Raw genomic sequence first — 13673 nt, 5'->3', positions numbered from 1 at the left:
TATGGCACTATTCCTTAAATAACCAAACGACTATGTTATTTTATTTGTAAAAACAGTCAACTATGTTTTATTCTACTACTCAAGAAACCCAGATTTCATATAACCAAAGGCCAATGATGGAGACTTTTAGGTCTAATGTTAAGACTTTAAAAATGGTATCAAAACTATTATGTCCCATATCATTCACTGGGTAAACTGTACCTTGATACTTAAATTTAATATGTTTGCAACTAAGTTAATTTAGTTGTAATCAGAAATCTTACTCTCTTAAAAGACAAAAAAAAAATCTCTTCTCTAAAAAGGAACTCTCCTGCATTCCTGGTGGGAATGCAGACTGGTACAGCCATTGTGGAGAACAGTATGGAGTTTCCTCAAAAAACTAAAAATGGAACTCCCATTTGACCCAATGATCCCACTTCTAGGACTATATCCCAAGAAACTAGAAATACCAACCAGAAAGGATATATGCACCCCTTTGTTCATAGCTGCACAATTTAGTATAGCTAAAATTTGGAAACAGCTTAAGTGCCCATCAGCAGATGAGTGGATTAAAAAACTGTGGTACATCTACACAATGGAATACTACACTGAAGTAAAAAAGAAGGAATTTTTACCATTTGCAACAGCATGGATGGAACTGGAGAGCATTATGCTAAGCAAAATAAGCCAGTTAGAAAGATAAATATCATATGATCTCACTCATTTGTGTAATATAATGAACAACATAAACTGATAAATAAAAACAGATTCAGAGACAGAGAAGAATGGATCAGACCATGAAACCTCAGAGGGAAGGTAGGGGAAGTTGGGGGTAAAGGGGAGAGATCAACCAAAGGACTTGTATGCATGTATATAAGCCTAACCAATGGACACAGACACTAGGGAGGTGAGGGCATGAGTGAGGGGTGAGGGTGGGAGGGCAATGGGGAGATAAGAACACATATGTAATACCTTAATCAATAAAGGAAAAATAAAAATCTTCTCAACATTATTGGAAAAAAGTCTCTAAAAAAATTTTATGTCACCAAATCATAATTTGAGGCCCCACAATATTAAGAATTACTGTCAGAACAAATGATAATACAACTATCTGGATAATTACCAATTACTTATTAACAGTCAGGCAATGTTCTAAGAGCTTTACTATATAGTAACTCATTTATTCCTCAAAATTAGCCTATGAAATAGGTTCTATTACTGTCCTATTTCACAGATGTGGAAACCTAGATAAAAAGGGATTAAGTAATTTGCTCAAGGAGTAGTAAAGTGCAGATATAAACTCAGGTAATCTGCCTCTAGCGTGTCAACATCTATAAACTTCTGTTGAGACCTTTGAGTAGTAGCCTGCCAATCTCATAAGACACTTGAGGCACTATTATTATCCTCATTTTGTCAAGAAATTTGCCCAAAGTCAGATCACTAATAAATGATAAAATCAGGATTTATTATTATATCTCGTTTGCCTTTCTCCAAAAACCAATTTCTTAACTATATATATATATATTTCTCTCTATATAACCATTAAGAACAACGTATCCAGAAACCATTAGATAAATCAGACCAAATTTCATATAAAAACTACAGATTTATATGTCACGGTGTAAACTTAAAGACATATGTTTCCTCAGAAATACAAAATATTGCCTGACCAGCATGGTTTAATGGTTGAGCACTGACCTATGAACCAGGAGGTCATGGTTCAATTCCTGGGTAGGGCACAACAAGGTTTCAAGCTCAGTCCTCAGTGTGGGGTGTGCAAACGGCAGATGATCAATGATTCTCTCTCATCATTAATGTTTCTCTCTCTCTCTCCCTCTCCCTTTTTTTCTGAAATCAATAAAAAATATTTTAAAAAATAAAGGAATATGAAATACCCATTGATTTCTGCCAAGTACTGCCAATTATCAATAAGCAAAGACATTTGTAAAATGTTATCACCTAATGAGAGAAAAATACACATCCTACATAAATTAGTTTAACATAACAGATAAAATAAATAGATATGTTAACTTTGCCTGCCACATGTACTAAACACCAAATGTAAACTTACCTGCAAGGAGGCAAGACCATGGAGTCTTTCATAAGCACAGATCCAGAAAGCAAGATGTACCAACATCTGGCAATAGTTTCTGAACTATTTAAATAAATAAGTAAATAAATGAGTAAATAAACATACACATTCACATGTAAATGGATTCAATACAAAGAACAGAACATGAAATATATTCTAATATTGCATATCGTTACAAATTAAGTAACACAGACTATGTTCACATTCATCATTTTTGTGTACTAAATCATCATATATGCTAGAGATTAATTTAAATATTGTACTATATCTGCATATTAGAAATCCTACTTCTAATGACTTTTCAGTATATTGAAGACAATATTATTTGAAATGCATACATTTATCAATGTATCTTCACTCTACTTCTTTTCAATGTCATTCTGAAGGACATAAGAATGTCTGCCCAATCTCTCATTTTATGTTGGAGGAATAAAATTAAAGATTATCAGATAACTTAAGTCCATCAGCATTTTAGTTTAGTTAAATCTCCAGTAAAAACCCAGAATCTTGTTAGATGTTAGTTTATAATCTAAACTAATCTCTTTCTCTCAAATATCTTTACTTACCATACCTAAAGTCTTCAATCAATTTTAATATGAAGAAGATTCTAGTATTTATGAAAAAAAATCTCTCCTTGAGTAAAGAACTATATATCTTTCTGGCTCTCTACTTGACATGTCATCTTGTATATCTAACAGACAATTCAAACTCAACATGTTTAAAATCTACTTCATCGCCGAAACTGTGCATGAATCTGTGCACTGGGTCACTAGTCTATATAATAAAAGAGGCCACTGTAGCACACAAAAAAAAGGATATCTTAATAATCTTGAGGACGGAATAGATTTTGTTTTTAATCAGATATGGAAAGTACTTATGACAAGGAAAAATTGAGAAAGTTAGGAATTTTTCTTCTTCAAAATGCCATTATTAGAGTAAAAAGGAAAGCCACAGGGTGGGAAGATATATGCAACATAAGTATCCAACAAAGAACTTGAAATAGAGAATTAAGGAAGAATTTCTAAAAATCTACAGAAATAAGACATTCAACCCAATTAAAATATGATAAAATTTGAAACAGAATTTCAGAAGTAGGTATCCAAATAGCCCATAAAAATAGGAAAATTACTCATCATTATTATTAAGCAGGGAAATGTAAAATAAAATCACAATGAGATAATAAAATGAAATGCATGTTAGATTCTATTAGAATCTCCTAAATTTGAGCATGTGAGGTTCCAATAATTCTATTACTAAGAATATGACCAACAAGGGCGGAAACTGATTTGGCTCAGTGGATAGAGTGTCAGCCTGCAGATTGAGGGGTCCCAGGTTTGATTCTGGTCAAAGACATGTACCTTGGTTGCAGGCACATCCTCAGAAGGGGGTGTGCAAGAGGCAGCTGATGGATGTTTCTCTCTCATTGATGTTTATAACTCTCAATCCCTCTCTCTTCCTCTCTGTAAAAAAAAACAAACAAAAAACCCAAACACCAATAAAATATATTAAAAAACAAAACAAAAAAGAATATGACCAACAGGAATGAGTAAATAAAAGCATAAAAAGATATGAATAAAATGTTCAAAGAAACTATTATTCATGATAATAAAAACTGGAAACAATCTAAATATATATTAACAGGATAAACAAATTGTGTTATTTTCACAAAACAAGATACTATAAAGCAGTGAAAAAGAATAAGTGCAGCCCTGGCCAGCGGCTACTCAGAGGTTAGAGCCTCAGCCTGAGCAACAAAAAGTCGAAAGTTAGATTCCTGGTCAAGGGCATGAACCTAGGTTTCAGGTTTGATTTTCAGCCCTGGTCAGAGTGTGTGCATGAGGCAACCAATTAATGTGAGACACATTGATGTTTTTTTCTCTCTCTCCTTCCCTACTTCCCTTTCACTCTCTAAAAATCAATGGGGAAAAAATATCCTTGGATGAGGCTTAACAACAACAACAAAAGAAGAATGAGTGCAAAAACATGAAAGAAATACAGACATTTGTAAAGTTAAGAGAGAGAAAAAGCCCAACGAAGATTTTATCTGTATGATATTCAAAAGAGGCAAAACTAATAGACAGCGATAGATATATTCTAGTATTGCAGATGACCACCTTTCCAAGAAAACTGACTACAGCCTTCTTGAGACGTGGCATATTTTGCATGTTCACATGGGTAAGAATTACACAGTGTGTGAGTGTGTGGGGGTGTGTTTGTGTGTGTGTATTTTATTTTATTGTTGACGATATTACAGAAGTTCCCCAATTATTAACCATTGCACACAGTACACCTTTTGTACACTTGATGCCTGTTATATTTCATAGTTTGTGAATATATTTCAATCTGTCCTACAGAAATTGTTCCAGAATTTCAATGCTAAAAGTCAATATTTAAACATTTAAGCAATTAATTTAAGCTAATTATAAAAGTACTTACCAAAAAAGAATTTGATTGCCACTGTATCTCTCATAGCGTGCTCTTGCAGACATTAATCTATTTTGAAAAGTAAAAATTTTAAAGATTTTTATCTTAAATTTTGTTTAAAAAATTCTGTTATAATCACCTCAATAGGAAATTATCAGATCTACCACTACATTTTTCACTAAACTATAATAGTTTAGAAATATATACATTAAATGCAACATTTTAAAAAACAATTAGATATTAAGTGGCAACAAGTATAATTCTCTTTATGTACATCCTATAACTTGTCAATTCACACTGAATCCTTTTGTGAAGAACAGTTACTGACAGATGCAAACACACACACACGCACCAACACACAAGTTCTGTTGAATAATTATATAAATTTACCTTTATTTAAAATATATGCTTAGTATTACTAAATGTTCTAATTTTCAGTTTTCTTCTTTCTTATTTGATACACACTAACACTTGAATTGTTTTAAAGGAAACAGAAAATAATAAATTCCAAAGAATTAATTAGTAATCTGGTCCATAACCCAAAACTTAAGGAACAGCCAGACGGGTGTGACTCAGTGGTTGTGTTGGTCACCCCACGAACCAGGAGGACACAGTTTGATTCCCAGTCAGGGCACATGCTAGACGTTGCAGGCTTGATTCCTAGTAGGGGTCGGGCAGGAGGCAGCAGATCAATGATTCTCTCTCATCCTTGATGTTTCTATCCTTCTCCCCCTTCCCCTCTCTTAAATCAATAAAAACATTAAAAAATAAAAATAAAAACAGCCAGAAAAAGAGATGGATAACCTGGCCATGGAAGGCAAATACATTTCAATTACAATGTTATCTAAAGTTAAAATAGCAGTTTTAATAGCACACAAACTGTTTTTACAAATTCAGGGTGGAGCAAAAGTAATTTATAGTTATATTTAAGCATAATTAAAATTAAGCATCTGACATAGTAAATATAAACAAAGACGTTTTATTTTCACAGGCTAGCACAGTGCAGTGCTTTGGTTTACATAGTTACAGTTGACCCTTGAACAACATGAGTTTGAACTGAGCAGGTCCACATATATGCCGACTTTTTTCAATAAGTACTATAAATATATTTCTCTTCTTCATGATTTTCTTAACATTTTTTCTCTAGCTTACTTAATTGTAAAAATACAGTATATAACATATAAAATATGGGTCAGCCCTGGCCAGTGTGGCTTAATTGGCTGAAGCATGGTCCTGTGCACCTGAAAGGTTGCAGGTATGATTTTTAGTCAGGGCACATACCTAAGTTATGGGTTCAATCACGTTAAGGCCAAGTATGGGAGACAACCAGTTGATATTTCTCTCTCTCTCTCTCTCCCCCCTCTTTCTTAAAAAAAATCAATTAAAAACATATTAAAATGTGTTAATTACTTATATTATCGGTAAGATTTCTGAACAATAGGCTATTAGTAGTTAAGATTTTGAGGGAGACAAAAGTTATATGGATTCCCATGGCTAAGAAAAACTGGTATGAAAAACACAAATTCCTCACGCTCATTCTATAAAAAGTCCTTAAAAAAGAGGGGGCCCTGCAATTATATACCTAAACTCATTTGAATAACTACATAGCACAGTTCTTAAACATAGCATCATACTTACCTAAGCTGATGTTCTCTGAGGTTTGATAATATTTCCATTCCATGAAGATAAGAATAAATAGTGTTTAAATCCTAAAGAATAGAAATTATTTTAGATTACTTCAAATATACTTTTAAAATATAATGATACCCCAACAATTATGATTATAAGCAATCATTTAGAACAGTGATCTAGGAGAATCATAAAATCTCTGAATTATAAGAGATCTGAAAAGAACTCCCTCAACTCCCCCTAGTATGGCTGATGGCCTATACAAAATTAATGCCAGAAATTAAAATCCCAAATATTTAAGCATCCTGGCTAACCACTGAAGATAACTCAGTTCATCCAGTGAGACAATCCTATTGTTCACTCGGTGAAAGAGTTGGGGAACCTTTCTCTAGCACAGTGATTATATGTAGTTTAAATTACATTAAATGTACTTCCAAAGAATAATGCCTTAATACCAGGGCAGACTGCTCCCCACCGCTGCTTTCCTTTTTTTTTGATACACAAAAGAATTATCAGACAACAGAAATCCTTAGGTGAGGACTTAAAGAAAAAAGATAATTCTGTTTCCAGAAAAGAAGAGGATAGCAAACTAGTGCCATCAGTAAAGACTTAAATTAAGCAAGGATGATGAAGAAAGCAGATGAGCCGAAACCGGTTTGGCTCAATGGATAGAGTGTCGGCTTGGGGACTGAAAGGTCCTGGGTTCGATTCCGGTCAAGGGCATGTACCTTGGTTGCGGGCACATCCCCAGTAGGGGGTGTGCAAGAGGCAGCTGACTCTCTCTCATCGATGTTTCTAACTCTCTATCTCTCTCCCTTCCTCTCTGTACAAAATCAATAAAAAGAAAAAAGAAAAAAAAAAAGAAAGCAGATGAACCCTACAAACCCTTGAGCCCCATCCCCACCCAAACTCTTCAAACTGACTGCGTGTTGCCTGCCCAGATGGGGAGGGCCGAACTGCAAGGGCCTGACACTTTCCTTCTCTCCCATCTGCTATCATAGGCCAGCCTCTTCCATCCCTCCGTGACTACCACCCAGCCATTTTATACCATTATATAAATATATATAAATATAATATATAAATACAAAAAAATGGGCAGAAGAGCGGAATACACACTTCTCCAAAGAGGACATAAAAATAACCAAGAGACATATGAAAAAATGCTCAAATGACTAATCATCAGAGAGATGCAAATGAAAGAGACAATGAGTTACCACCTTACACCTACCAGAAGGGCTATCACCAATAAATCAACAAAAAACAAGTGCTGGCAAGGATGTGTAGAGAAAGGAAAACTACTACACTGTTGGTAAGGAATGTAGACTGGCACAACCACTGTGAAAAACAGTATGGAGTTTCAGCAAAAAATTAAAAATGTAATTGCTATTTGACCCAGTGATCCTTCTTCTAGGATTATGTCCTAAAAAGTCAGAAACAGCGTCTGTCTGTGGACTGAAAGGTCCCAGGTTCGATTCCAGTCAAGGGCATGTACATTGGTTGAGGGCACATCCCCGGTAGGGGGTGTGCAAGAGGCAGCTGGTCGATGTTTCTCTCTCATCGACGTTTCTAGCTCTCTATCTCTCTCCCTTCCTCTCTGTAAAAAATCAATAAAATATATTTAAAAAAATTAATTTTTTAAAAAAAGTTAAAAGTACTTCATAAAGGAGGAAAACAATACCAGATGGAAATCTGGATCTACACAAAAGAATGAAGAAAACTGAAAATGGTAATCATGGGTAAATATGAATTTTTTTTCCTATTTAAGGTAATTGTTTAAAACAACAAAGATAACTTAATTGTGGGGTTTGTAATATACTACAGGCCCAGTGCACAAAATCCGTGCCCTGGGCTGGGGGGGGGGGGCCCTCAGCTCAGATTGTGTAAGGGCACGGGCCAGGCGGAGGGACCCCGCTGGTGTACCTCCCGGCTGGAGCCGGCAGCGGGAGGTTTGCCAGCTGGGGAGGGGCCACGGGAGGGCTCCAGGGCAGAGGCTCAGTCCCGACTGGCCAAACCCCAGCAGCAAGGTCACCTATCAGCCAGATGTCTGCCCCCTGGTGGTCAGTGTGCATCATAGCGACTGGTTGAACAGTCGAACACACGGTCAGGCACTTCGCATATTAGGTTTTTATTATATAGGATTATTTACTCTGTTCTCAAGTCAGAGGACATCTTTGATACACCATTGATAATGCCATGATTAGCTGACAAAGAATTATAAATTCACTTTTCAATTATAAAGTCCAAGCAAGAATATAATGCTTAAGTTTTAAAATAAATATGTGGTTCTTCAAGTCTGTCTTAGAGACTGACAAGTTTATCAGTGTTAGATTCTAAAAGCCCTTCTTCAAATCTATGAAAGTTTGTCCTTTTGTATGCCTTCAATCTCCTTACTTTAGAGTAGGGGTGTCGAACTCAATCAGAGAAGGGGCCAAAATCTAAAATCCAGCCTAAATCGTGGGCCGAATGGTTTACTGAACAGTCATAAACTGTCATTGTGATGGAAACGCAGCGGAGTGCAGTGATGACAGCGCGGTGCGGGCCACATTGCAAGGCCTGGCGGGACGGATTTGGCCCACGGGCCTTGTTTGACACATGTGCTTTAGAGGAACAATCTGTCCATATGAACAATATTCTCCAACTGCATCTATAAGTGTAACTGCCTGGGCTTGAATAGAAGTATCAGCATTATACCTATCAGAGGTTGGCAAATGTTTTTTATTATGGGCCAGATATATATATTTTAGGTTTTGGGAGAGGGGGCTATATGGTTTTTGCAACAAGTATTAACTTTGCCTTTGTAGCATGAAAACAGCCATTTAAAAAGTAAGTAAATATCACACTTAGCATGTCCCACATCAAGCCCTCACGTGTGGGGGCGTCCTTCCTGAAGCATTACGAAGATGGAAAGTTTTCTCTTCATGTGAATTTCCCCTCTGAAGTTATTTATATGTTCTATATATAAGTGCATATGTACATATATATACGGGCCTCTATGTAGCTGAACAATATTTTAGAAATATAAGCACTCGTTCCCGTTTCGGAGAGAGCGTCAGCACTTTTACCTCCTGTGAGCACTTCAGACCAGTATTGTGTTCATTTTATTACTAAATGGGTCTCTTTTTCATTGTAACGTAGAGCTGGGCTGTTTTTGTTTTCCTGAAAAATAACTGCCTTTATGTTCTCTCATTGCTTCTCTGATTTCAGAGGGCAGTTTTATTATAAATAGTGTATGGACTTTGTATATTAAGAGAGGAACTCGTTTCAGGTTCCTGAAAGAAGAAAAAAGAGAGACATTTCACTTTTTTTTTTTTTTTTTTTGAGACATTACTTATTTTTTTTGAAAGGGCATCTTTTGATTTTTTTGTTCTTGTTCACTTTTGGAGATATTATATACACACACACACACACACACACACACACACACACACATATATATGTAATATGGTGATATAAAAACTTTTGTTATGTGAAAATATTTAAGTCAGAAAACTGTTAAATAATATTACTTTTTTTCCTAAATAAAAAGTAGGTAAAAGAATGGGTATGGCTGCATTCCAAAAAATATATATGTATAAAATAGCTGGTAGGCTAATGTGGCCCCAATGTTATACTAAACTCCTAGTGCAATATGGTAAAAAAAAACAAAAACACATCTACCAAGAAAGTCAGGCCACAAATAAACTTCTCTTTGGAGAATAACTCAGCTTATAAGTTTTAGTGGAAGCTGAAAACAGCAGATTTTCATTTTTCCAACTTTTGTAAATGTAGGACTTGGGCAAATGATCCAAGTGCTGCCAATCGGACACACCCATTCCAGACTTTGAAATCATGTGATTCCGAGAAGCAAGAACTACTACAAAGAATGCACTTTGGCAGCTAAAGCAGAATAGCGGAGTCTGTCAACATAATGCAGCACATAGTAGAAATGATCAGCAGCCCTAAAAAGTAGTCTCTTTTTAACATAAGCAGTTTACAAAATTAGTTCTAAATTTTGTTTTAACATTTATTTTTAAAAATACGTTTTTATTGATTTGAGAGAGGAAGGGAGAGGGTGGAGAGAAACATCAGACTGAGAACTATCTATTAGCTACATCGAGCCCACAACCTGGGCATGTGCCCTTACTGGAGACTGAACCAGGGAACTCTAGGTTCACGGGTCGGAGTTCAGCCACTGAGACACACTGGCTGAGCTTGTTTAACACATTTATTGATCACTTAACATGTGTAAAACATGGTATTAAGCACTCCGAAGGGAACTACACCACAAGAGAATAATAAGGAGCTCACTCTGGGGGAAAAGGGTGTATAGAAAAAGAACAGTGTTGAATTTTGAGGTGAGGTCTCAATTTTGAAAATGAATACCTTAATAGTTTTTGTTGTTTTAGAGCCCTAACTTCCCACAGAGTATTTAAGTCTAAACTTTTCCACTAAAAACAAAAACAAAAAAAACTTTGCTAAGTGGAAAAGGAAATCACAGAGCTAGCTCAAGAAAGGCAGTGTGCTGCGGAGGCTGAAGCTGCGAAGTAGGAGAAATGGCCAGGAAAGTACAAACTGTTAGAGCACAGCTCTAAACGGCATACTTTCAACATGTTTCTACACTCAGCGTCTAGCTTACTACAATTATGCTTGACTTGATGGTTTCACATAAGGACAACAGATGGTTCAAAATAAAGGAACCGTTAATTTTGCCCCCCCCCAAAAAAGAATTCTTTACTCATTAATGATGTGATACAAACACCTAATTACAAGATTTCAAAACACAGATTCTTATCTACTTGTATATTTTTTTCATAATTCTTTGCACCTGATAGGTATTCAAGGAACAATAAGATAAATGAAGGAACTGTATGCCCATCTATTATACACTTTATTTGCTTAGCTTCCAAGGACACTACCTCTCTCTCTCTCTTTCTTCTACTGCACGGCTGGCTTCCATCCTTGTTCTTTGCAGGTTTCTGCTTTTCTCCTTTACTAGAGGCCCGGTGCATGAAATTCGTGCACAGGTAGGGTCCCTAGGCCTGGCTGGCGATCAGAGCCAACTGGCAAGGCAATCAGGGAGGCCCCTGCTGGCACCCTCCTTGGCCAGCCTGGCGCCACCTACGCGCTGGCCCTGACCCCTGCCACCATTGGTCACCCCTCCCCCACAACTGCAGGTCACCTCCCTCTGCGGGGCAATCAGGGGGCCCCCGCTGGCACCCTCCTTGGCCAGCCTGGCACTGCCTACTAGCTGGCAGTGACCCCTGCCACCACCAGCAGGCCTCACCCCCCACTACAGGTCACCTCCCTCTGCGGGGCAATCGGGGGGGGGGGGGGGGCGCTGGCACTGGCCTTGGCTGGCCGGGGGCCTGCAGGCAGCTCCTGTGTTGAGAGTCTACCCCTTGGTGGTCAGTGCACGTCACAGTGACCGGTCATTCCACCTGTCGTTCCACCATACAGTTGGTTTGCATATTAGGCTTTTAGTATCCTAATATATAAAAAGCCAGGGCCACCACAAACAAAACAACTGGTGGAGGACTGAACAGCAGGCTGCATGGGGTGACCAGTGAAGGACAAACAAACAATTGAATAGCAGGCTGTGTGGGGTGACCAGGCTGGCAGAAGGGGGCAGTTGGGGGCAACTAGGATGGTGGGGGGACGAGGGCAGTTGGGAGTGACCAGGCCAGCAGGGGGGACAGTGAGAGGTGACCAGGCCAGCAAGGGGGTGGGGGAGTTGGCGGTGACCAGGCAGGCGGGGGGTTGGGGGGGCAGTTAGGGGCAATCAGGCAGACAGGTAGTTGTGGTTAGGGGTGATCAGGCTGGGGGGTGGGGGTGGAGAAGGGGGCAGTTAGGGGCAATCAGGAAGGTAGGCAGGTAAGCAATTAGAAGCTCGTGGTCCTGGATTGTGAGAGGGATGTCCCCCAAAGGGTCCCAGATTGGAGAGGGTGCAGGCCGGGCTGAGGGGACCTCCCTGCACAAATTTCATGCACCCGGCCTCTAGAATAGGATAATGGTCAAGCGCCCCAGCACTGTCTTTGGTCCTCTTCTATTCTCTATGTATACTCACTACCTTGGCAATTTCATTTAGCCTCATGACTTTAATATCTTTAGGCTAATTACTATAATATTTCTATCTCCAAACACTCTCTCCCGAAATAGAAATTTATATGCAACTCTTTCCTCAACAATTCTAATAGACATTTCAAACATGGCATGTTCAAAACTGATTTTCTGAATACCCCCAACCCCTACTCCTTCTGCAGCTTCCCCCATCCACCTGATGGCAGTTCCAACACTCTTTAATGGTAATTCCAATACTCCAGTTATTCAGGCCAAAAACACTGAAACCATGCTCAATTCTTCACTTTCCCTCAAATCACACACCCAATCCATGACAAATTATGTTAGCGCAATCGGTCAAACCAGCAAGCAGCCAGGAAACTTTTTTAAAAGTAGGATAATGTCACTTTTCTGCTTCAAAACTTTTGGCAGTCCCCTCACTCAAAATAAAAAGTCAAAGAATTTACAATGATTTAGAAAGTCCTACATGATATGTTTCATCCTATACCACCACCATCACCTCTCTGACTTCATCTCTTCTTGCTATGCCTTGAATGCACCAGACATGTTCTCATTAGGGCCTCTGCAATAACTATTCTACTTGGAAAGCTCTTCCCCAGATAGCCCCATGGCTAACTCCATCATGTGTATCATGCCTTTAATTAAGAGTTATCTGTACCAGCACAATATTGACCATCTTATTTAAAATGCAACCAAGCCCTAGCCAGTTTGGCACAGTGGATAGAGCATCGACCTGTGGACTAAAGGGTCCTGGGTTCGATTCCGGTCAAGGAGAGAGGAAAAGGGAGAGGGAGAGAGAAACAACAATGATGAGAATCACTGATTGGCTGCTTCCTGCATGTCCTGTCCCACCACCACCCTTCTTTCCCCCCCCCCCCCCCCCCCCCCCCCCCCCCCGAGACAGAGCCTACAACCTGGGCATGTGCCCTTGACCGGAATCAAACTCGGGACTCTTTAGTCCGCAGGCCAACACTCTAACAAGCTATGCTGCTAGATGTAAATGCTTTAGTCTGTGTATTGTGGGCAGTAGTTTAGTATTCCCTTAAATACTAAATCCTCTCAGGGGCTGCGCCTCGGAGGTGAGGCTTGGCTGCTCTGATGGATACCCGCTGTGAGGGACTGAGCAAACACCACGCTGCCTTTCCAGTAAAACAAGATAAAGTACTTAACAAAGGCACATAATGGCCAACATAATTTTGTGAACAGTTTAGAAAATTTCGTAAGGCTCAAAAACAGGCAATTTCAAATTAGGTAATTCCGCTATTAAAGAGAAGTAGGAGCCAGGCCGGTGTGGCTTAATGGTCACAGTTTGATTCAGGTGAGGGCACTTGCCAGGTTGCGGGCTCGTTCCCCAGCAGAGGGCATGGAGGAGGCAGGTGATCAATACTTCTCTCTCATTACTGAAGTTTTTATCCTTCTCCCTCTCCTTTCCTCTCTGAATAAAAACGTATTTTTAAAAAGAGAAAAGTAGGATGTTCCCATTGAAATGTGA

General features: G+C 38.6%; 1 protein-coding gene across 10 annotated transcripts in view; it reads right to left on the bottom strand.

Moving 5' to 3' along the window:
• RAPGEF6 (Rap guanine nucleotide exchange factor 6) overlaps nucleotides 1–13673 on the bottom strand; it is a 142513-nt gene that overhangs the window by 127396 nt on the left and 1444 nt on the right. For all 10 annotated transcript variants that reach the window (XM_036424588.2, XM_045576314.1, XM_036424584.2 and 7 more), the window contains exons 2-4: nucleotides 6134–6204; nucleotides 4508–4564; nucleotides 2051–2134 (exon numbers count right to left, since the gene is read on the bottom strand). In XM_036424588.2, coding sequence (XP_036280481.1) covers nucleotides 2051–2134; nucleotides 4508–4564; nucleotides 6134–6204 — 212 coding nt within the window. The remainder of the gene's footprint in view (nucleotides 1–2050; nucleotides 2135–4507; nucleotides 4565–6133; nucleotides 6205–13673) is intronic.

Source organism: Pipistrellus kuhlii, unplaced genomic scaffold, assembly GCF_014108245.1.
Source record: "Pipistrellus kuhlii isolate mPipKuh1 unplaced genomic scaffold, mPipKuh1.p scaffold_m20_p_8, whole genome shotgun sequence".
Classification (NCBI taxonomy): Eukaryota; Metazoa; Chordata; class Mammalia; order Chiroptera; family Vespertilionidae; genus Pipistrellus; species Pipistrellus kuhlii.
Note: the sequence above shows the minus strand (reverse complement) of the source record. Positions and strands in the feature narration are given on the sequence as shown.